The sequence below is a fragment of the Grus americana genome, chromosome 13 (assembly GCF_028858705.1).
Source record: "Grus americana isolate bGruAme1 chromosome 13, bGruAme1.mat, whole genome shotgun sequence".
Taxonomy (NCBI): Eukaryota; Metazoa; Chordata; class Aves; order Gruiformes; family Gruidae; genus Grus; species Grus americana.
In genome coordinates, this window is record NC_072864.1 from 22,645,934 (window position 1) to 22,669,127 (window position 23,194).

The 23,194-nt window shown below is 53.8% G+C and overlaps 1 protein-coding gene across 9 annotated transcripts in view; it reads right to left on the bottom strand.

Moving 5' to 3' along the window:
- The window catches only part of CPNE2 (copine 2), a 56,865-nt gene that overhangs the window by 21,055 nt on the left and 12,616 nt on the right, over window positions 1–23,194 (bottom strand). For all 9 annotated transcript variants that reach the window (XM_054840492.1, XM_054840493.1, XM_054840486.1 and 6 more), the window contains exons 2-6: window positions 20,871–21,067; window positions 12,986–13,165; window positions 8,704–8,778; window positions 5,000–5,071; window positions 870–953 (exon numbers count right to left, since the gene is read on the bottom strand). In XM_054840492.1, the coding sequence (XP_054696467.1) occupies window positions 870–953; window positions 5,000–5,071; window positions 8,704–8,778; window positions 12,986–13,165; window positions 20,871–21,038 (579 nt within the window). In that variant the 5' untranslated portion in view covers window positions 21,039–21,067. The remainder of the gene's footprint in view (window positions 1–869; window positions 954–4,999; window positions 5,072–8,703; window positions 8,779–12,985; window positions 13,166–20,870; window positions 21,068–23,194) is intronic.

The following is a 23,194-nucleotide window of genomic DNA, read 5'->3' on the forward strand; positions in this document are numbered from 1 at the left end:
TCCTGCAGCTATCGCCCTCTCCTCTCTCCGCCAGCTGCCAGGAGCTACGTGCAAAAAAAAAAAAAAAATAGAAAAAAAGCCTTGAAACAAGCTTTGAGGAGGGGGAAAAAAAAGCTGTTGAAAAGTAGTTGTTAGCCTGGTTTTAAAGCAGAAGCCAGCCTTCTGCCTCTCCCAGCAAACGCCCCTGCGGGCGCGCTTCTCCCTGCCCATGCTCTGCCTCTGATTCGGAATGTCACCGGCTTCAGCAGCTTGACAACATGACCAGAAGGGAGCTCTGATCAAAGTATCACAGCGGGTATAAGTGAGGGACAGGGAGGGGTCAGCTGCCCCCGACCGTACCCACCGGGACCCCAGTACCTCTGCCTTCTCGGCCGGGGCTCGGCTGTGAGACACCAGCCCGAGTGCTCGTGCGATGAAGCTGGAGCTGCCTGAGCTTCCTCCCAGGTGAGCTGAGGAGCTGGCAGATGCTTGTTTTAAGATTTCCCCACTACCATCACCCTGGGCCGCATCCCACCACCTCTGTCCACCACCTCCCCAGGTCACAGCTCATCCCGCTGCTCCTGCATGTGGAGGGCGAGTGGTCCAAGGCACAGCCCGCGCCCAGGGTTAAAAGACCATCTCCCTCTCTGCTTGGTAGATACAGTAGTGAGTAGTACAGAAAAGATCTCAAGACCTTACTGGCCTCAGTAAATCTTCATCTGCTGGAGTCCAGCAGCCTCAGCCGGACACCAGGAAGGCAGCCATGAAGTTCTGAGATCCCTGGATCCCACCTTGCTTTGTGGGTGACTGATGAGATAATGCCTAAAGGGCAAAAGGAGTGGGTGTAAGGATGGTGGTGTCTCAGCAGCTTGGGCTAGAGTTGCGCTCACCTCCGTTCTGTGGACCAGCATCCACTTCCCATCATCACCTGGTTTATGAAACTCCAAGAAGGGGTCTGACTTTCCAAACAGGTCCTGGGGGAGAAGAACAGGATGGGTTACATGGTGCTTTACAAGCAGCTGGTCCAGCGAGAGCCGGTCCGAGAGAGACCTCCTTCCCCATCAGTGCCAACCCTGCAGACACCCTCATGTCCTCACAAGACCAGCTCAAGCACGCTGGCAAAGAGGCAGCACCCACGGGCAGCACCCTGCCACCCCTCCGTGTCCTGGTCACACGGATCACTGCGTTTCAGCAGTGACGCGGCAGGCGACTCAACACCCTGGCGCACACCCGTGGGTTTTGCCGGCGGACGCCCGCCACCCAGCGAGCTCTCTGGATGTAGATGCCATGGAAAACAACCCCAGCTGGGAGACAGCTTGGAAAAACATCCAAAGCTTCAAAGGAAAAACAGAATTATGAAGTGCACGAGTGTCTTGGGGGAAAAAGGAAAAAGAACCCAACTCCTACACACAGCGGTAAAGCACGAGCAGAGGAAGCCTTTAAGGAGCGAGCTGCCCTGGTGTTGACAGAGATCATGTAACACCCTCCGAGATACGCAGCCCTGAGTCAGCGTGTGCTGACTTTCCTGCCAGCGTCGCCTAGATATTCCTCTGATAAAGGGCTGCTGGTTTATGAGAAATACGTACACACATACACGCGTCCCTGCTGGGTATCGGCACGGGGGCTATTTCGGGGCACCCCCAGCCCAGAGAGGAGGGCAACACTGGTGCCACCGACATGGGGGAACTCCAGCGTTTCTAAGGAGAACTTCATTCCCATTCAGAAAAACCAAGATGTGGCTAACAAGAAACCAAGCCCAAAATACTACAAATTCTTTACTGAGAACTCAAGCCATTTCGGCTGGGTTTTCCTCCCAGAGGGAGGTGGCTGCCTGAGTCCTGCAAAGAGCTGGAGGAACCTCTTATGGGTTTGAACAGGAGCTTTTTGGGCTTCCATGTGATGTGGTGGGGATGCAGGGGGCTGCTCGGGGAGGAGGAGGAAGGATGGATGCCCAGGAGCCCCTGTCCGGGAGTTGATGGCTGGGATGGACACAGGCTCTAGTGATGCCCCAGCAGAAAAACCCATTAATGTTTCAATCCAAATCCTGTTTCCAAAGCCAGCCAGAAAAGTAAATCACTGCAAAGTGTTTTGGCTTGGAGAAACTATAACCTGCTTCAGTCAAAATTCTTCTGCCAGAAGAGCAGACCATAAAGGCTCGCAGGGATGCTCTCTGATGAGATGAGGCTATTTTTTTCCTACTGTTTTTCACATGTTTGTGGGAGAGAAAACCAAGCCATTCTTTCTGCAGGGTTACGGTTCTGGCACAGCTCTGTTCCAGCTCACTGCAGGACTCAGCGCTTTCAAGCTTCACTGGTGGACGAAGGAACCAGCGGTGGGTACCTGACCCTGCCAACACTGGCTTAACCTGCAACCCAACGCGGTTTCACCAGCACCGACCCAGCGTGGGCTGGTGGAGGCACTGGCTCGGATGACAGCGGGGAGCTTTGAAGGATGTCTGCTGCCATCCCATGTGGAGCAGCCCGGTTTGCAAGTCCGGTCAGTCTTGCTCCATCCAAAGCAGGGTGGGAGATGCCTCCAAGCCACAGGATCATGGGCTGCTATTTTAAAACATCAAACCCACAAACATCTCATCCCTGGCAGGAGATGGAAACTGAGCAACCAAAGGAGCTCAGCAGACCAGATCGATCTGCAAACTGGTCCAAGCATCTGAATTATCCAATCTGGTCCTCGCAAACCATGGACAAGGAGGGCGGAGGTGGCACTTCCACTAGACGCAGCTCCCAAACCATGGCTTCCAGCACAATCCTGGCCCGCAGCACTTGCTCTCCCCCAGCCATGCCCAAGGCACCACACTGCTGCCATCCCCGCAGCTGCGGTGGCACACACCTGGCTGGTCCCAGGTGAAAATACCTCCCGTTCTGCAATTTATTTTTTCTTAAAACAACTCTACCAAGGGCTGATCTGACATAAGGTACAAGAGCCTCAGGCTGGTTCTGCTGCTGACATGCTCGCGCTGCGCAGCTTCAGCATTTAAAGCAAGGTAGTGAGCCGCAGGTGGAGAAACCATGGATGTGTGATGGGGAGGAGGACCTGCCCATGGCCTGAGAGAGGTCCTGGCCTTGGGGCGGTCACGGCAGAAGGAGCTGCCTGGGTCCAAGCACAGCTCCAGGCTGCGTTTGCAGCACAGTTCCCAGTAAGGGATGCTCATGGCTTTGGCTTGGTGTGTGCAGCAAGACAATCCCATGGCCCCACCACAAAACCCTGTGAGATCCAAACCTTCACATGATGTCTGAGCCTCCAGCCATGGTCCTCAGCTACCTGGTGCAGGACGCTGTTACCCTCCCAGGCTGCAGCCTTACTCCTGTAGTTTTTTTGCTTAGCTGCTTCTTCTGCCCCATCTTTCCTAAGCTTAAACGAGTTTTATCCAGCTCCCATGGTTGCATTTCATCCATGGCCAATAATGACCCAAAAATACTAAGTTTTGTCCAATTTCCTTGTTCAGAGACCATTTTAATTTGTGTTCTGCTCTGAAGTGGCATCAACATCCTTTGCCCATGAGCAGGATTTTGAGCACTGCAACGCTGCACTGCGTTATGGGAATCTGCAAAGAAACCTCGTCAGCTCTTGGTAACGGCAGGTGGTCACAGAGGGAAACCAGAGGAAGGAGCTTTCTGCTGACATCTATTGATAAACTTGAGGGATACCCAGAAAGAACAGGGTTATTCACAGTCCTTATCCTGGCATAAGCTGAATTTCCATACCTTGACTGCGGGTTTGAAGGGCAGCAGACCCACAGGTATCATGTCCTAGTTGAAAATATCAAAAGATGTCACCTTTGCATAACCTGGTAGAGGAATTTGGTTGCAAACCAGGTTAGAAAAGCACCTCCTGCCCATGGAGCAAGTGATGCCACCAATGAAGTTGCCAATACAAGTGGACGTATGCCTGAGCTACCAACACTGCGGAGAGGACCCAGGTCCTTGGCCCTGCTCTTCATAACAGCCACAGCTGCAAAGGGACGCTGAAGCACGAAGGAAGGGCACCAACCCCGCTGTGAAAGCCCAGCCCTTGCTTTGTGAGGGAGCAGAGGCTTCTTCTTGGGGCGCTGGAAGAAAACTGTTGCATTAGGGATGTCTTCATTGACATGCATGGGCCATGTCTCAGATGAAGCCACCAGCTTGAGGACATCTTCCAACCCATTTCTGAAATGGAGTTATTTGGGGATTCCTCAACAGGGGCGTTTGGCTCCTTTCACTGGGCAGAGTAAGCAGGAGAGTGAGAAAACAGCCATTCCCCACAGGTGCGAAAAACACTTGGATAAACTGGACATCCATCCACTTTGGACAAACCACATCTTCTGCCCCAGGAAATACCCTTCTGCCTGGAGGCTTGCTTTAACCTGCTTTGAAAACTGAGGGCCATCCTGCCAAGAATGCAAGAGACTACAAAGAAGGGGAAAAATAATATTCCCATCGATCGCTTAGCAACAGCACTGGTTTAAGAGGAATAGCTCTGGTTGCCTGGTAAGCAAGGTCAGATGGCTTTGTTCAGAAAGGCTCACAGCTTCCTGCATATCATATCCAAGGCAAAATTCATGTATTACCTGCCTCCACGAGATCAACGCTTCTTCCTCGGAAAAGATGGGCCCTACTGTTTGATGTACAAGCAGATGTTTGCTCCACTTCCAGAGGGCCTGAGGGCCACAAGCCAGGAGCTCTCAGCACTTCTGAGACATGTCCAAGGGGCATCGATACCCCCAGCTCCATCAGGAGACACTTCCAAACGACAGCCACTGAAGTAGTAAATCTGGTGTCTAGCACACAGATCCTGTGCCACACGTAGACCTTCCATCTCAACGCACATGATGAAGAAAGCAATACTGTGACAATAGGGAAACTGAGGCACGGGCGTACCCAGATCTCCAGTCTCACCCTGCTGCTTTCTCCAGCAGGACTATTTTCTGTCACTGCTATACCCAAAAGCAGGGATTTCTTTAGATCCCTTAGCCTATGAAGGACAGACGTTTAACATTGCATCCCCCAGACACAACCCCACTCACCTTCTTATCCAGTTTTCTGCCGGCCATGCTCAGAGTTATCACCCTGTTATCCGAGAGCTCTTGGGCAGCTATCTGAAAGACAAGGGAAAGCTGCACTCATTCTCAGCACGACAAGTAAGTGAACACCAAGCCAAAAGCCAGAAGAGAATCCGGACCCCGAGGTCGTGCGCTCTGGAGATACCTGCACAACTCCTGCAAAACCCATTTCCCGGCTGAGAGATCGGATGACCCAATGCACGCGATATTTCACTATTGAGGACTTAAACTAATTTTACCTTTGCAGATCAATTTGGGACCAAAGCCTACTTCCCAGCTCTTCCCTGGAATGGAGAAGGATGGAGGAAAAGCCCAAATTCCCCCGGCTGGGCGTTGCCATCTACCCTGGGCTGAGGCAGTGACACACACCGGCTTTAACACACAACAGGATGTTTTCTTAGCAGGCTACCAGCTACGTACAGGTGCTGCAGCCGGAGCCCCCGGGACACCCACCGACCCCCACAGCCTCATCGCTGGGGCTGGGTCCACGTGAAACACGTTCATTTTGCAGGGCTGGGAGTCAAGAGGTACGATTAAACCTCTCAAGCGGACAATCTGAAGGGAGAATGAGCTGCCAGGACATCTCAAGCAGCCTCCTTCCCCCGTGCCATCAGGTCTAAAATGATGCTTCTGGTAAGAAACTCATCCCCTTTCTTGGGTCTCACATGGCTTTTCTGCACCAGGGCTCATTCAGGACATGGAGAAGCCTCCAAGGACCAAGCCAAGAGGAAGCAGGAGCCATAAAAACCCTTGCCAGCAAGATGTGCCACCTCGTCCTCCATATCCTGAGCTGGGCATGGCAAAAAGCAGCTGCCCCGTCCCTTGGGGGAGATGCCGGTGGCACCAAGGACTTGAGGTCTGTCTCCGCACCATCACTGACGGGACAGCCCCAAGGATGTAGCTGTAGCTCCTGAGGAGCTACAGCAGGCAGGAGTGCAGCCCAGATTACTTCAGTTGAGGAGACTTTATTCACATACGCTCCAGAAGGGCTTCGGCTGCCAACCACCAGTGGGCCGGTTTTGTCTGGAACGTGGTCTAATGAGTCTCCTGGTATTTTAAGAAAAGGAATGTTTATAACAAAAAACCCCACATTTATTCACTTCTGTTACCAGCCATTTTCTGAATCACTTGCATTTTTTTTCCTCAAGGCTGTGTCCTGCCCAAGAATCTGCTCCCCACCTCTCCCTCCTCCGGGCCGAGCAGTGCCCTGGCATCCCCGGCCACAGCATCCTCCCCGGACAGGAGCCGGCACCGGCACAGCCGGCAGCACGGCGCGGACATTTTCCTCGGGCACAGTGCTCCCAAGCACGGCTGTTTGCTGGCTCGCACAAGGAGGCTGTCCTTCGCTGGAGATACGCAGCGTAATTACAGCATGGCTTTCAGAAAAACTTGCAGAAATCAAGGGAACAATTTTCTGCAGAACAAGCAATCAGAGGGTTGTTGGCGCTTAGGAGAGCGGGGAGTTTGCAGAGACGAGGAGGCAGAGATGCAGCTTTTGAATCCACCTGGGGACGAGCCGCAGGTGCCCAACGACCTTCCAGCCTTTCAGGGGAGGACACCGCTCTCTGGGGCACAGAGGAACATTGGGGTTTGCATGTGGTGAACACGTCCTCTGTGCCCCACACAGCCACCAAGTCAGAAGTTCCCTACTGCAAACCCACAGCGTCGGTTTTCTCTCCCACCTAGTCCTCAATGGGTGCGCACGGTCACCAAAACCAGCGTGAGGAAGAGGAGCTATAGGGAAGTGGATGAAATTCACCCTTTGCTGATCCCCACAAAAGCATGTCCAGGTGGTGTCCAGCATTTTAGAGCTCACTGGAGGCTACGCAAAAGCCAGACCATGCAGACACACCAGGTATGTCCTCATGCCACACTGCTGCAGGCTGCTGGTGGCATCTTGGGTGTTGGTCTCTTCTCCCAAGTAACTAGCGAAAGGACAAGAGGAAATCATCTCAAGTTGTGTCAGGGGACGTCTAGATTGGATATTAGGAAAAATTTCTTCACGGAAGGAGTGGTCAGGCATTGGAACAGGCTGCCCAGAGAGGTGGTGGAGTCACCATCCCTGGAGGTGTTCAAAAAACGTGTAGACGTGGCACTTTGGGACATGGTTTAGTAGGCATGGTGGTGTTGGGTCAATGGTTGGACTTGATGATCTTAGAGGTCTTTTCCAACCTTAAAGATTCTATGATTCTATGATTCTACAATCTTCTCTTGGCCAGCGTGGACAATAACAATGTCCCCTCCACGGCAGGATCCCAGGATTGATTTCTACAAACACAGTGGCTCACTTTGGGATTTTCCCCGTCTCTTCAAACCTAGGTACCCCCACGCGATCCCATCCAGCCAGCCAAGGTACTTCTGTTGCATTCACCCCTGTGGCATCTCAGTTAAGAAGAAGGATACTTGGGCAAAATTGAAGGGGATGGGGTGAGGAAGGCAGGGTTTGGCTCCAAACTCCGTGTTTTATGTGAATGAGTCCAAAGCAGAAGCCTGCTCCTCTGATGGTGTCCATGGCCGTGCCCAGCAGCGAGGAAGGATGCCCACCATCACCAAGCCAGGGCAAAAAAAACCCCAGACCAGATCAGAAAATTGCATCAATGGTACAAAATGAAGCAGACATCTCAGACCCTTTGATTTTTAATGACGCGTGACAGATTGGGACCTTCCTTTTTTAAAGTGTGTAACATTTGAACTTGACTGGAAACTTTTCATCTGGTCCAGCTCTTCCCACTCAAGCATCGGCCAGGGTGTCGACGCCGAGAGTCCCCCGCTCCTCGGGGACGGCACATGGCATCAGGCACCGCTTGCGGACTTCACTGCGGCTTTTCCTCTGGCATTTAAAGACCAACTCCAGCAATTAAGAGAGAAAAGCTGGGCAGCATCTTCCCATCTTCTAGAGCAAACGGCGATGGAGATGCCCTTGCAGCAGCCAGGTCCTGGGTTTTTAAACCACTTTTAAACCCTTCCAGCGCTTTTAAACCTGATGGAGGTTTAACTCCTTGCTGGCCTTTTCTTCCACACCGTTGCTGCCCAGCTGCACATCTCGCAAAACGCCTAACACAGAAGAGGTCCAAAAAGGATGGGAGATGTGGCAGGAGGGAAACGCACATAAATTTAGCCTTTTATTTTTAAAAAAAAAAAGTCACTAAAGAGATCCGCAGCGGGAAGGCCACTGCCCGAAGGGGTCTGCATCGGGAGCAGCGGCTGTTGCTATGAGAGTTGTTGCTACGGCACAGCTCCCATCCTCTTCCCACAAACAAAACCGCCCATCGCTGGCAAAGGAATCAGCCCTCTCACCTCCCGCCGCGCCAGGGAGGGCTGAGCAGGCGTGCTGGACCAGATAACAAACAACCGCAGCATAGATTTACTCTCTACTTCTCCAGACTGAGGTTTTTCTTAGTTCAGAGACCGAAGCAGAGGTTGAGGAGTCACAGCACTGAGCACCAGGCAGACACTGGCCAAAACGGTCCCTGCCCCAAATACATCGTCCTCCAAACAGACCAAAGCAGGCAGGAAAGTGGGAGGCAAAGGGAAAAATGTTCATGAGATAAGCCCCAGTCTCCTGGCCCCCAGGTGAGCATCCTGCATTGCCCCCAGGTTGTCATCCGTTGACGATAACCTTTACACGCCTTTACACGCTCAGTAGGTAACGTAAGGAGTAACCGTACCGTTATCATCCCCTTCCCAGCCGGCTTGCCGTTCCCCAGAAGGAGAGTCCTTGTTATTTTCTTGCTGGAGACGATCTAGAGAAGCCAAAGAAAATAAAATCATGATTGTACAAGTGATCAAAAGCAGACTCATAAGCAACTGATCATTGCTCATGTTCGTTAACTCAGATATTAAGCATTCACAACAGTAGAAGACAGACATCATACTCAGGGATGACCATGAGACTGTGAATGTCACCACCCTCACCCGAGTCCGTGGGGTGCAGGGCAGCAGCGGAACAGTGCAGAGCAGCAACGGAGCAAGAGGCTGAATCACCATCTCCTGTCGAACCCAGAGACCAGCTCTTTGTGTGGAGCAGGTCAGTGGGACCTCACACAGCTGAAGGACCATGATTTGTTCCCAGCGAAATCACAGCTCAACCTTTCAAACCCCATTTTAAACACTTCTACCATGAGCCCTGCCAGCAACTTGCTTTCGGGCCATGTTTCCATGGACAAATCCTAATGACAAGCCGGATGCTCTCCCCCAGCATCGTTCTGGACCCCCTGCACAGCTGGTGCTGAGCAAGGCACAGGGCTCAGCACCCCCCAAAGGCATGTTCTCCCCTTCACTTCTGGATTTTAAGAGGCCAGACAGGACGATCTGGCAGCTGACCTGAGCTTGACATTATTCCCTAGCTCACTGCGTTTCGGTCACCTCCAGATCTGTGGATCCCGTAAGTTTTCCCCACGAGGCACAGACCCCCACGTTGGGATGCAGTCGGAAATAGCTGTGCTCTGCTCCCACACCTCGTGGGAACCCCTTTGAGATCTAGGGGTTGCAGTTTAAAAAGTGCAGTCCCATCCATCCTCCTGCCTCTACCTTTGGTCCTATGTCACGCAGTCAGAAAATAATAATAACAATTAAAAAGACCATGTAAGGAAATGGCTTAACTTGTTGCTCCTGCCGTCCAGGTGACCCAGCCATGCTTGGATTCCTCCCACTGCTCCCCAGAAATGTCCTCCTCCCTCCAGGGAGACCTTATTGTGTCCTTTCAATACTTAAAGGGGGCTTATAAGAAAGATGGGGACAGACATTTAGTAGGACCTAAAGCAACAGGTCAAGGGGTAATGGTTTTAAACTAAAGGAGGAAGACAGTCACCGAGGGAGGGGATTCTGCCCCTCTGCTCCGCTCTGGTGAGACCCCCCTGCAGTGCTGCCTCCAGCTCGGGGGTCCCCAGCACAAGAAGGACATGGAGCTGTTGGAGAGAGTCCAGAGGAGGCCACGGAGATGATCTGAGGGCTGGAGCACCTCTGCTATGGAGACCTCAGGCTGAGAGAGTTGGGGTTGCTCAGCCTGGAGAAGAGAAGGCTCCGGGGAGACCTTAGAGCCCCTTCCAGTCCCTGCAGGGGCTCCAGGAGAGCTGGAGAGGGGCTGGTGACAAGGGCAGGGAGTGACAGGCCAAGGGGAATGGCCTGAAGCTGCAGGAGGGGAGATGGAGATGGGATGTGAGGCAGAAATCCTTCCCTGTGAGGGTGCTGAGGCCCTGGCACAGGTTGCCCAGAGAAGCTGTGGCTGCCCCTGGCTCCCTGGCAGTGTTGAAGGCCAGGTTGGATGGGGCTTTGGGCAACCTGGGCTGGTGGAGGGTGTCCCTGCCCATGGCAGGGGGTGGGAACTGGATGGGCTGTGAGGCCCCTCCCAACCCAAACCAGTCTGGCATTCTGTGATTTTTTTATTCTGAGGGTGGTGAGACACTGGCACAGGTTGCCCAGAGAGGTGGGAGATGCCCCATCCCTGGTAACATTCAAGGCCAGGTTGGACGGGGCTCTGAGTGACCTGATCTGGTTGCAGATGTCCCAGCCCATGCCAGGGGGTTGGACTAGATGGTCTTTAACGTCGCTTCCAACCCAAATCAGTCTGTGATCCTATGGTTCTTGCAATTTCAAGGCAAACCCCCTTTCCCGTTGTGGCTAGCCAGCCACATCCTGGTGCTTTTGACCCACAAATGCATAGGAATCACCAGCCAGCGTAACTAGATGTTTGTGCCACACCGCACAGGGAGGCGAAATCTCCTTGCAGCCCTGGCTAGCATAAACCACGGACACCCTCCAGCCTGCAATTTGGTCCCTGTTACATTTTGTTTGGTCGCAGAGGTCATTACAGGGCCACGAACGACCCAACCGTCCTTTTACATCTCACCAGAGACCTCACTAGCTGCAATAAAACAATCTGGCTGATCTGACAGAGCTCCGATGCAAACTCAAAATTGAAAAGTCAGATGCTCGCTGTGCAGTTGCTGCTGCCCACGGCTGCTCTCCTGCCCTTCTACGAGCTGCTTGTGCCTCCAAACTTGGCAGGCTTATGGAAACATCCCACCAGACAAACCCCAGCCGTCAGAAAACCCACAGCAGGGTGGATGAACCCACAAGCCCCCGTCCACCCCGTTTCACCCCTCTCCTCACCCTTGTGCACATGCTACCCCTCTGGTCCACCTCTGCCCCGTGACTGGGCTGTGCTGCAAGTCCGTGCTGGCCACAGGGAGAGGGGGCTAACAGAACTTCAGGGAAAAAAGGAAAATGAGAAGATCTCTCCGCTCCAAGCTGGTGTCTTGTGGTGGACTAAAGATCACCAAGAAGCTCACATGGGAAGGGCTGCAAAAACTCATCAAAAACGGGGCACACACATAAGCCAAGTTCTCTTTTGCAGAGTGTAAATACTTGCATGAGATTACAGAAGCTCAGAGCTCTCTTTTTTCTGATGGACTAAGTCCAGCTAAAGACAGAGTAGACAGTTATGCCATGCCCGTGAGCCACCATGGCTAAACCATCAGCTGTTCTGAGCAAGCACAGTGGATGTGAGACCTGCCAAGAGCTGCCCAGTCCCCACCGTTACCACAGCCCCCGGGTGGCCTGTGCAGTCTCATGCTCTGAGCTAACCACCTTTCAAAGCACCAGAAAGGGTTGGGCTCTTCTGGGAGACCCAACAAGCAGGAGGGTCCACCTTTCTCCCCAGCGCATACAGATAGCGTTCCTCTCCAGCATGAGCCTGCAGAGCCCTGGACTTCTGCAGAGCTGCATTTAGGAACAGCAAGGTTGCAGCTCCGTTTCCTTATGTCCATAAATTCTGTGCTGGCAGCTTCCAGCAGGACCGTGACCTTCAGAAGGAGCATTGCTGAACTTCCCCACACCAGAGGTGGCTGCGTTTCAGCAACAGAACTAACAGTAAGGGATGGGTTTGGTCTAAATCTCTGAACACTGGCCGGGGCTGTTGCCTGTGCTGTCTCTTCTGCAGGAGCAGAATGAGGTCATCACAGAGCACTTCCAAAACCTCAGACATTAAACATCAAACTCTGTAAATGTCAGTGCTCTTCTAGCACATCAAGCTCTTGAGTTGGTGATGATGAGGTCACTCGCCCCCCTCTCACCACGTGCGGTGCTGTACCGCAGTCTGTCATCAAGCGATTGCGTTCCGGAGCCTCCCCACACACCTCAGGCTGGCCATCCACGCCGACCCACCTATGCAGTGTCTGCTTCCCACCGGTTCCCAGCACCGAGCACAACAGGGACAGTTTCTCCCAGCCCCTGCGCTCGTGCCAGGTACCACAGCATCCTCGAGCAGCTGGATGCTGCAGAAGAATGGAAAATATCCCCCTCGTTCCTGGCCTCTGAGTCAGAGCAAGCTCGGAGGACAAAGACATTTGGAGAACGTAGCTGCCAAGTTCTAACAGGGTCTGGGCTCATGAACACAAAGACCTTCCAAAGGCTTATAAATCACATTGTGTCCTGAAAGCTTTTCCACAGGAAGAGGAGAAGACACATTCCTGCACCAACGTGCTAAAGTAAGTAGGAGAGATGGTTTGCTACACAACAGCAATGGACAAAGCTTGCAAAAAAAAAAAAAAAAGAAAACCAAAACTGAGATAGAAAGGTAGACCATGATGCATCCTAACTTTAACATGTGGAGGTGTCCCAAGTCCAAACCCAGGGTTCTTACTATAACCCATGGTGAGATGCAGGTACCTCCGAAAGCTTCCAGTTGATGTCTCTCTCAGGCACCACAGAAGCCCACACTATGACTAGCTTAGACTTCAGCAAGTAGCCAACAGCCCTAACATGGCACAGTTCAACCCCAACAGCTGAAGCGTGACAAGCAAATTAAATTAGTTTTGCCAAGAAGGACCCAGCAAACTTTACAGTAGGTAAGAGCAGCAGTTCTAATCGCACCACGTCCCTGTGGCTGACGTGATCTGGGGCCCCTTTGCTGGAGGAGAGCGAGCTCCTGCAGGGACCTCAGAGACTCACCATGCCCAGCGTGCAGGAGAATTCGCCCAGGAAGTCGTGCTCATACAGCTGCATGCTCGACTTGTCCTGGTCAAACAGGGCAAACTTGAGCTTCTGCACTTCTTCAAAGTGGTAGTCGACGATGAACTTCTTGGCGAAAGCTGGGTTGAGGTTGTTCACAGCTGTCTCTGTCCTGTCGAGCTGCAAAGAAAAAACAAAAAGAGGCATTTAGGCATGTGCATCTTGCATCTTTGTCACTGCCATGTCTCTGCTCTGACTTCAGCCAGAGCCACCCAGAAACCCCGCAGTGACCATCAGAGAGCGAGCACAGCAGGCATTCAGCAGAGCTAGCCCTAACGCCGTAATGCCTGGTGTACTCAAGGTGGGATCCATCTACACGAGTAACAACGCTTTGTGCAGAGACCTGCATCCCCGAGGACGGGGTGCACGGGGCCGTACAAGCCCACCCCAGCCAACAGCCAGGACAGGAGCGCCCACCCAGCCAAGGCTTGGTGTGGACTTGATGATCTTAGAGGTCTTCTCCAACCTTAAGATTCTATGATTCTGTGATTCTATGATTCTCATTGAAGCCAGAGTCTTTGCTGGCTTCTAATCCCTGTTGTCCCAGGAGCTGATGCTCCGATCCTCAAGCAGACACTCACAGCTGTAACGCCAAACCTGTTTCTTTCAGGCTGTGCAGCTAACAGCAAGGACAAGCAAAAAGAAAAAGTGTCACGAGCCAGAACGTCAACCCTCTAGCATTTCCCTCTAGACCTCAAAACAAAACATTCATGTGGTTTCTTCCTTCTTGGCCTTCCATGGAAAAAAAAAAAAAAAAAATCACCGCAGGCCATTTTTCATAGATTTCATCAAACATTAGGAGGAACGAGAGGCTGGAAGGACCCAGAAGATAAGGCTTCAATAGACTTTGTCATCCTGAGCCACTGCGAGCAGGCTGGAAGAAATGATGGCTTGGAAGGGCAAAAGCATGGAGGATGATGGAAGCTGGAAGCGTGAGGAACCCGCGATCGGAGGGGAAGCACCGCAGCGGTCTGCAGCATCCCGCAGCCAAGAGCAGCGATAAGAGCAGAGGAAACTTGGCAGGCAGCCGGTGGAAGTGTGGGTTTACGACGCAGCATGGCACAGGCGGACAGAAAGCCTTGCGTGAGCCAAAAAAAAAATTGCAGGGACAGCCATGCCGGAGATCCTGAGACGCTGCCCTCCGGTAATGGACCTTCGGTCCCAGACCCCGTAACTCAGACCGCAGGAGGGCTGGGGGCACGGCAGCACCGGCCGGGCTCCTGATGCAGCTGACACAGAGACAGCAACCCACAATTTTAGTCAAAGCGGCAGAAACTGGGAAAACTGGGAAACCGAGGCTGAGAAAAGCTGGAGTATTTATTTCTGGAAATCAGTGGCCAAGGAGGGTCTGAACTCTAATGTCAGGACCCGTCATCCCCACCAGGCCATCGTCCATCCCGAGAGGCAGCAGGAAAGGGCAAGTTTGGAGCCCAGCGCACCCTTATGAAGCTAAGATGGGCAGAAGGGCTGCTGGTGGCACAGCCGGGTGCTGAACAAGAGACGGCCGCCTGCAGCCGGGAGAAACCCACCAGCAGGAGAGCCGGGGGGAGCTCCGGCAGGAGAGCAGCTACTGAGAGCGTGTGGAGATTGCGCAAGGTGTCAGCCAGTTTGGTGAGGGGCGTCCTGCCCACACAGCCCCACGGGATGCTCCGATGGCTCCGAGCATCCGAGCTGGAACAGCATCTGAGCTGGAACAGCCATGCTCCCACCAGAGCTGGCAGAAGAGCTAGGAGTGTCGGTCTTTTGCCACATCGCCCCATTATCCCAGGACGTGGTTACAGGCACTGGTAGAAGAGAAAGGCACCCACTCACCAGCGTCATTTTTGTCAAAGGCTGCTGCCCTTGGTGTCTGGAAAGACCATCCCATCCGCCTGCGGGACAGCACGGAGCCTCCAGCCATGCCACGGCCCCAGCCAGCATCCCGCCTCGTCCCACAGCCAGGACACCCGGTCCCAGCCAGCATCCCACCTCGTCCCACAGCCAGGACACCCGGTCCCGGGCCAGGCTGAGCCACCTGCACATCCTGCGTCCCAGGGCAGGACCTCTGCAGAAAGCAGCCCTGCGCCGGCATCCCTGGGCAGCACCAGACTGCGGGACAGTGGGATGGCTGCCAGAGCTGTGGAGCCAGAAATAAGTACAGCAGAGCAGAAAAAAGCTCCCAAAAAAGAAAAAAAAAAAAAAAAAAAAGGCGCAAATGCATACCTTAGTCCCAAAGAAACTCATTCAGCACAGGAGGCAGGTTTGGAGGGACTGAGTGGAAATGTGGTGAGTTTGCTGTATGTACCAACTATCGCAGTGGTTTTTGACGTTTTTCGCTTAGTCTGTCTTAATTGCCAAGAAATGACTAAAGTAAATGCTGCGTTCCCGGAATGGCCACCTGCTGCACTCAGGGAATCAAGTGCATCAACACCGGTGGGCTGTGAGCTGGCCAGGGCCATGCAGCTCCATGCAGATCCTTCCTTCTCTGCTGCCATCCCGTACGAAAGGTCCCAAACGTCTACTCTGAGATGCAGTGGACCAGGAGCAGTGGGCATCCACGAGCTCTACGTTATTTCAGCAGCACGATACAGGTAAATCCCCTTTCAAGCCTAGGGGAGAAGACTGTGCAGGCAACGGAGGTGGATTTTAGCTCCTTCCCTGTACTCTGAACCACTGGGAAGCCGGGGACCAAGGGAAACCAGTCCTCTCGCTCCCAGGTGCCAGTTCGAAGGAGGTAACTTGAGGACCCATCTCCAGCTTTGCCCTGGAAGTGGTGGCCCAGGGAAAGGCGAAAGAGAAGCCCAACCAACAAGTCTTGAGCCAGCCCTCCAGAGTGATGGGGCTTCCTTCAATACCCAGATTGACGAGCGTTTGATCTCCTGCCTATTGTCAATGTGAAGCACAACAAAATCACAAGCCCCAGCTGCTTGCTGCACATGGTTTGGTCTTTGGTTTGATGCAGCACCGGTCACCTTGCCAGTGACCATCATGTAAGAGGCCTCTTCACACCACCTCCACCAGGAGACCAGCACGCCATCAGCTCCTGCCTTCCCCTTTGCCCCCAAGGCTTACACTAAGGCAAACAGCAGAGGTGGCTTTGCCACCCAAGAGTAGGAAAACACAAGGGTTTTAAAGAGGCAAGCAGCCTAATTAAAGATTTCTGTTTGCATAAGAGTCTTGGTTCTACAAATCAAGCATGAAACTGGGAAATTATCTCCAACGACAGCCCCTGTGGTCAACAAACGCAGCCAGAGAGTCCTCCAGGGAGGTTGGCTAGAGACCTTCAAGCATCCCCAGCACATGGAGATGCTTGGTGCTCCAACACTGGGAGATGCTCTCCCAAGCACCACGGAAAGCTCGTGCGGGAGGCATGAGGCTGGCAGGATGACTCAGAGCGGCACGACGGCAGTGGCATGGCTGAGTCATGTGTCTCTGCTCCTGGCATCACAGGCCAGGTCTTTCATGGCTCCTGCGAGATGACATCATTGGGCAGAGCATTGAAACATCACCCATTTTCATGTCGCTTCTTGGCCTGTGGTTTACTGTCCCTCCCTCCCCCACCCCCTCCAAGGCTGATTCACAAAGGTTTTTTAGTTCCTATTAAGCTCAGCAAGACAAAATAATTGTATTTGGGAACAAATGTGACAGCTAGAAAGAACAGCGAGCAGAAACCTTTCTGTGGGCATCAGCTGGTGCTTCAGCCCCACCGCCCAGCTCAGACGCTGGCACCACCCTGGCTGGGGCTGGTCCTGGAGGAGGAGACCCACGTCCTAACCACGGTCTGACAGCTGGGACACGTCGCTAACCCAGAGCGGAGGACACAGGGGCAGTGTGGTGGGACACCGCTGAGCTGCTGCCGTCCCCATCCGTACCCTACATTTCAGCTATGTTACTAAGGCCACCGCTTTCAGATGGCAAAGAGGGTCATCTCAGGGCAAGGGGCACGTCTGCATGGCCAAAATCCACGCAGGACACCGCAGGCACCCCCAGGGAAGCTCTGAACCATGGTGGCACAAGCTGCCAGGGCTCCACCAAGCGCCCCACACAGCCGGGCTCTCGCGGGTAAGCCCACCTCTCCCGGTGCTCCCCAGCATCCAGCCGCAGCCCAGCCCTGGGCACCACTACTGCCACGAGGGGTGCGGGGGGACGGCGGTCCCAGCTGTGCCGGTGGACTGGGGCCAGCGCCGTGGCACGTGAGCACACCACGCCACGTGCCAGCTCGCACAGCGCGCTGACCTCCGCTGAAACCACGGCAGCGGAGTGCCAAGCAATCTGCCATTCGAGGCTGACGTCCAGTGCCTATCTTATGTCTTGCCAATTAAAAAGATGTTAAAAATAGCAGAGGAAAGGGAAAAAAAAAACCCAACCAACCCACAGACCACACATTTGTATTGTAAAAGAAGCTTTGGAATCAGACCTGCTGGACTGAGACGTTACTGACAGCAAGAGAAATCCCTGAAAAGTACAATCAGGTCAAAGGGATGACACCTATCAAGGCTAGAAAGCTCGTTAGTCTCATCCAGGCTGCTGAGCACAGTTAATTGCAGACCCCGGTGTGGTGAGGTTTGCCCCCACGCCCTCCCCACTGACGGCAAGATCAGCTGCAGGACACCTGAGGTGATGCCCGTTGATTCACCTCCTTGGCCAAGCACCCAAGGCTGCCTGACTAGTCCAAGCATCTGAAAAATTTCACCTAATTTCCCAGGAATTGGGAAGATTTTTGTTTGACTTAATGTGATTCAATGCCCTTTGGCTGCTCATTTTGTGCTGCACCCAACAACAGCGCCTGTACCCATCCATCCATCACACCCCCATGCTCTGCTTACCTGAACAACTGAAAAGACGCCTTACACTGTAACGGCAGTTATAAAATGAAATCCCCCCCTTTTTTTTTTTTCTCCAGGCATTTTGGCCCAGAGTCTTTTCCCCTGTACCCAAAAGGTTTTTCTTAGGCACAGAGCTAAATGCTTTTGCACAGACTCTGGAGTTTGGTTTCACGACATCAATTTTATCACAGATGGCACCTCGCCCAACTCGGACTGCTGCAGAAGGAGACGACGACTATGGTTTCTCCACGTGAGATGCTGAACAGTCCATAAAGCGCCATGAAAACCGTCCTTGGGAGTTCCCGGTCTGCTTTGTGCACACCTTGACTGCAAAGCCAGCCCGAGACGTGCACCTGCCTGCGAGATCCACCCAAGGGAGACCTCCTGCCGCTGCAGCAGCGCTGCTGGTGATGACCAGGGTCATGCTGCTCAAAGCCAATTTGGGCATCTCTGGGCGGTCTGCGGTGCCAGCAGCACGCGTGCACCCCGTCCCCCGACGTACCCCTGCAGCCCTTCCCCACAGGAGGGGGGATTCTCAAAGGAACACACATCCAGTCGGTGGGTATGCTGGGAAGCAAGCTTCTGCGATCAAGCCAACGTTTCACTTGTGCTACAAAATAATTCAGGCAGCTGCTGAGGGTCAATTCCCTTGCGCTCCGTTAGCCCGATCAGCGGCAGCGTCGTCCCGCCGGGAACAACACACAAGGGCTCCCCGTGCCTGTTTCCATCTCGGAGAGGGTGGATTTATCCCGCGTTCACCTGCTGCCAGGGACGGCGAAGCCCCGGACAGTCCTCCCGTCCTTAAAGAGCCTTTATCAGCAGGGTCTTGTCCTGGAGTAAGGTTGTGTGGGAGTGGGGGGGGGGAGGAGAGGAAATGAATGCAGCTCTCGGCTCCTCAGGACGTACAAAGAAAACAAAACTAAACACCCCCCCGGCCGCAGGAGCGCGGCAGCGTGCTTCTCTGTGCAGACCCTCGGTGTCCACAGCCCAGGGGCTGTGAGCAGCTGCGCACATCTGCTGAGCACGATGTTCTGGTGCAGCACAGATACCCAAAGCTGGTGAGAAGGATAATCATAGGATCCCAGACCAGTTTGGGTTGGGAGGGACCTCACAGCCCATCCAGTCCCACCCCCTGCCGTGGGCAGGGACACCCTCCACCAGCCCAGGTTGCCCAAAGCCCCATCCAACCTGGCCTTCAACACTGCCAGGGAGCCAGGGGCAGCCACAGCTTCTCTGGGCAACCTGTGCCAGGGCCTCAGCACCCTCACAGGGAAGGATTTCTGCCTCACATCTCATCTCCATCTCCCCTCCTGCAGCTTCAGGCCATTCCCCTTGGCCTGTCACTCCCTGCCCTTGTCACCAGTCCCTCTCCAGCTTTCCTGGAGCCCCTGCAGGGACTGGAAGGGGCTCTAAGGTCTCCCTGGAGCCTTCTCTTCTCCAGGCCGAGCAACCCCAACTCTCTCAGCCTGAGGTCTCCATAGCAGAGGTGCTCCAGCCCTCAGATCATCTCCGTGGCCTCCTCTGGACTCTCTCCAACAGCTCCATGTCCTTCTTGTGCTGGGGACCCCCGAGCTGGACACAGCGCTGCAGGGGGGTCTCACCAGAGCGGAGCAGAGGGGCAGAATCCCCTCCCTCGACCTGCTGCTCACGCAGCCCAGGACACAGTTGGCTTTCCGGGCTGCCAGTGCACATTGCTGGCTCATGTTGAGCTTCTCGTCCCTCGAGACCCCCAAGCCCTTCTCCTCAGGGCTGCTCTCCATCCATTCCTTGCCCAGCCTGTAGCTGTGCTTGGGATTGCCCCGACCCACGTGCAGGACCTTGCACTTGGCCTTGTTGAACTCCATGTGGTTCGCACAGTCCCACCTCTCCAGCCTGTCCAGGTCCCTCTGGATGGCATCCCTTCCCTCCAGCGTGTCGACCCACCACACAAGTTGGTGTCATCGGCAAACTTGCTGAGGGTGCACTTGATCCATGTCTACATCATGATCCCTTCCCTCCTCTCTTCCTGTAGGAATCACCTTTCCCATTTATAAGGAGCCAGCTTCCAAAACCAAGCAAATAACCTGATCCTATGCAGTTTCTTCTCAGGGCCTCCCGGTATCAAACACAGCAGCTGAAGCATGTACTTATGAGATTTCTGGTAAGGAGGAAAGACCAATGCCTGCAAAGACTCAGGATTTGCCAGCCGGTTGCTGTCAGTCTGCAGCTGAACTGATCCAACCCCCACACACCCAGCTCCCAACGGTCTCCCTCCCCGTCCTGTGGTCCTGTCCTCTCCACAACCAGCCGCTCACAAGCCCATGAAATGCCTGGCTTAAGGAGTGTTGACCTTGATATAATTCTTGGAGGAGGCCACAGGTGTTCAGAGCATGAGATGCCCTGGGTAGCGTTTTTCCACTGGACTGACCTGCCAGACCCTCATCCAGCATACTCCTGGCCCCTAGGAAAAGCCACTCTTCAAGCAAAACCCAAAGACCAGCTTCCTATGTGACCCAAAAGCCAGCTTATCTTGGCTCACCTAGAAGCATGCCCCATTGCAAGTGGGACGTCACAACATCTAACTGTCGCATGGGATCGGCAATTCAGGCACCCAAAGCATCGAATCACAGAATCACAGAGTGGTTTGGGTTGGAAGGGACCTCAAAGATCATCTAGTTCCAACCCCCCCTGCCATGGGCAGGGACAAATCCGAAGCATCTCCAGCTTACAGCAGATTGAGAAGGGGCTAGGACCACTTTGAAGGTGGCAAGACCCTTTCACACCTGCCATGTGCCTCACCAGATGTTGGCATTTTGAGGTCTGCAGTTAAATCTAACCCCCAGCACAAAGCAGAAAGCACCGACGGGGAATGGACCGCTTGCAGAACACAGAATAATTAACACAGCCTCAGGAGGACCAGAACAGCTTCCACCTCTGCTCCAGAAGGAACGAGGACCAGCCTTGTAGCACAGCACAGAGGGAAGAGACACCAGCACGGGCAAACCACAGGAGGTGGAAATCCACACAACTTCAGGACTTACCTCCACCCACTTCCCATTGACTTCCATGAAGAGGACGCAGAAGGGGTCAGATTTGGAAGTGACATCCCTGTCCAGAAGGTTTTGGCCGCAGACAGACAACTCGACTTTGCAGACGCAGTACTGGGAGCCAACGGGCCCCGTCGGTGTGGGAGTCATGGTGTACGCCATGGACTCCAGTGGCAGCAGCTCCAGGCAGTCTGTGGGACACGAGAATGGAGAGAAACCTCAGTGCAAGCAGAAAGGCAGCAAACGCTCTGTCGGTGCCGGTGGGTCGGGCCCAGACATCCGGAGCTGCATGCTCTAAGGTACACTCAGTCAGTTATGAGGCTTTCCTGGCTCCAAAGCACCTGCCCGGTCACCATCCCCACATGGCCACCACACCAGGCAGACATCCTGAGTGGGAGCCCAGCAGAGCATCTACGACCTGCCTTGGTTTTGCTCCATAAATCACAGACTTTCAAGGAAAGGTAATATCTTCTGCTGACCCCCTGAGAGAGGGGGGGTCCCCAACCTCTTCTTCCAGTATGTTGGGGTTTTTTTGGAACTACAATTCCACACCATCTTTCAGTATGAAAATTGGTCATCATCTGGCTGGTCCCAAGCCATGGACCGTGGACCTAAGCTACAAGGGCCAGACTTGAGCTCTGCCCCCCAAATTGTCATAGGGAAAGGGGTAAGACCGTGAGGATGAGCAGGGTGCAGGGCAGCTCCAGCCCCAGTTCAGCCCTATCTCCACCCAACGCTCCAGGCCAGCAGAAAGTGGTGGCTCTGGCAGCAATTAAAAAGTGGCATTAGTTAGTTCACAGAAGAGCAAGGCAAATGTGACAACCACCGTATGACCTGGTGTACGGGATGATTTACAGGGCCCTGATAAAACCCCTTTGTTATAAGAACAGCTTACCAAAACTCCTCTACCAAAGCTATTTTGCAGATACAAATGCGTTTTGTACCATTATTAGTGCAAAGCCCCATCCCACACAACAGCTTTGCCTTCTGATGTGCAGTTTACTCAGCAGAAGCCATCAAAGGTCTTCAACAGAGAATAGGAAAGGTGGGGAAAGAGAAGAAAAAGCATTTTCAGATTAAGTTACACTACAAAACTTCTGTGGCTGGGGTGGCTGTTGGAGAGAGCACTCTTTTCAGCAGCTGCTTCAACACCTTTCACCACAGCCCTCTTGAAAAAGAGTGGCTCTTGGCTCATCCACGTTATCTGAAAACCCCAAACATCAGCTTCCACCACCTTGATAAGCCATCTGCTGCTGTTTGGCATTGAAACCTCAATTAATATTATTTGTTTGTTTTGCCCAGGCACGAGTATTTCCAAGCGCTGGCGGTGCTGGGAGCTGTGCTGCTGCTCCCTTCCCTTGCAGCTCAACCTCCAGGCTGGGATGGGGATGGGGGACAGGGCTGGGGTGATCCCAGCCCCTAGATGGCTACTGGAGAGGGACCTCTGGGCTCAGCCCCAGCTGCGATGAATACTGAGTGGAAAACAGCTCCCGCTTCCAAGGCTCTGAGCCCTCCTCTCCTACCTGCCAAGCTCGCTGCTTGGCACTAAGGCACCTGAAACAAGCTTGATTTTAACCCCCAGCAGTAAATGGACGCTCTTCATCACAGCCCCCTGCTCAGGGCAAGAGCGGTGCAATCATTTCAGCTCCACAGAAACCCAGAAACATCTCCAGAGGAAGAAAATCCCCATCCTTGGCTGCGCGCACATGGGTACATCACCGAAACTGCAGCCACGTCCCTTCCCCGACCGCGGTTTCCCCTCTCCTAGACCAAGCCCATGTCGTGCCATCGCTCCCCGTTCACAGCAGCGTGGCACCAAACCAGCAGCACGTGTGGGCAGGAGTCCATCTACCGCAACTTCGAGCAGAAATGCACGCAGGAGCAAAAGTCCTCCCGGCTCATCCACCGCGAAGCCCCTGCGGCTGCGGGGGTGATGGCTCCGAAACACCCGTCCCCGCCGGAGCTGCCTCTGCTCCTCAAGCCCACGTTGCCAGTTACAGCTAAAACAAAGATTTTTTTTTTTTTTTTCTTTAATGCACAGCTCATGCAATCGAGGTCTTAAAATAGCCGGGCCTGTTCTATTTCTGCTGCTGTCTGTCTGCTGCTCCCTCCGAAAAGCAAACACGGGGCAGCTGCGCTGGCATGGACCTGGTCCTGCCTGAGCAGCGGGATCTGCGCTGGGTTTTTCCATCTCCCCTTCCCCCAAATCTCGGCGCCGTCTCACAGAAAAGCAGAGGCAGCAAATGACTCAGTGGAAAAAGCTTTTTCCCAGGGCTGGCAGGCACCAAAACATCCTCTCGGCACGCTGCACACCGCCT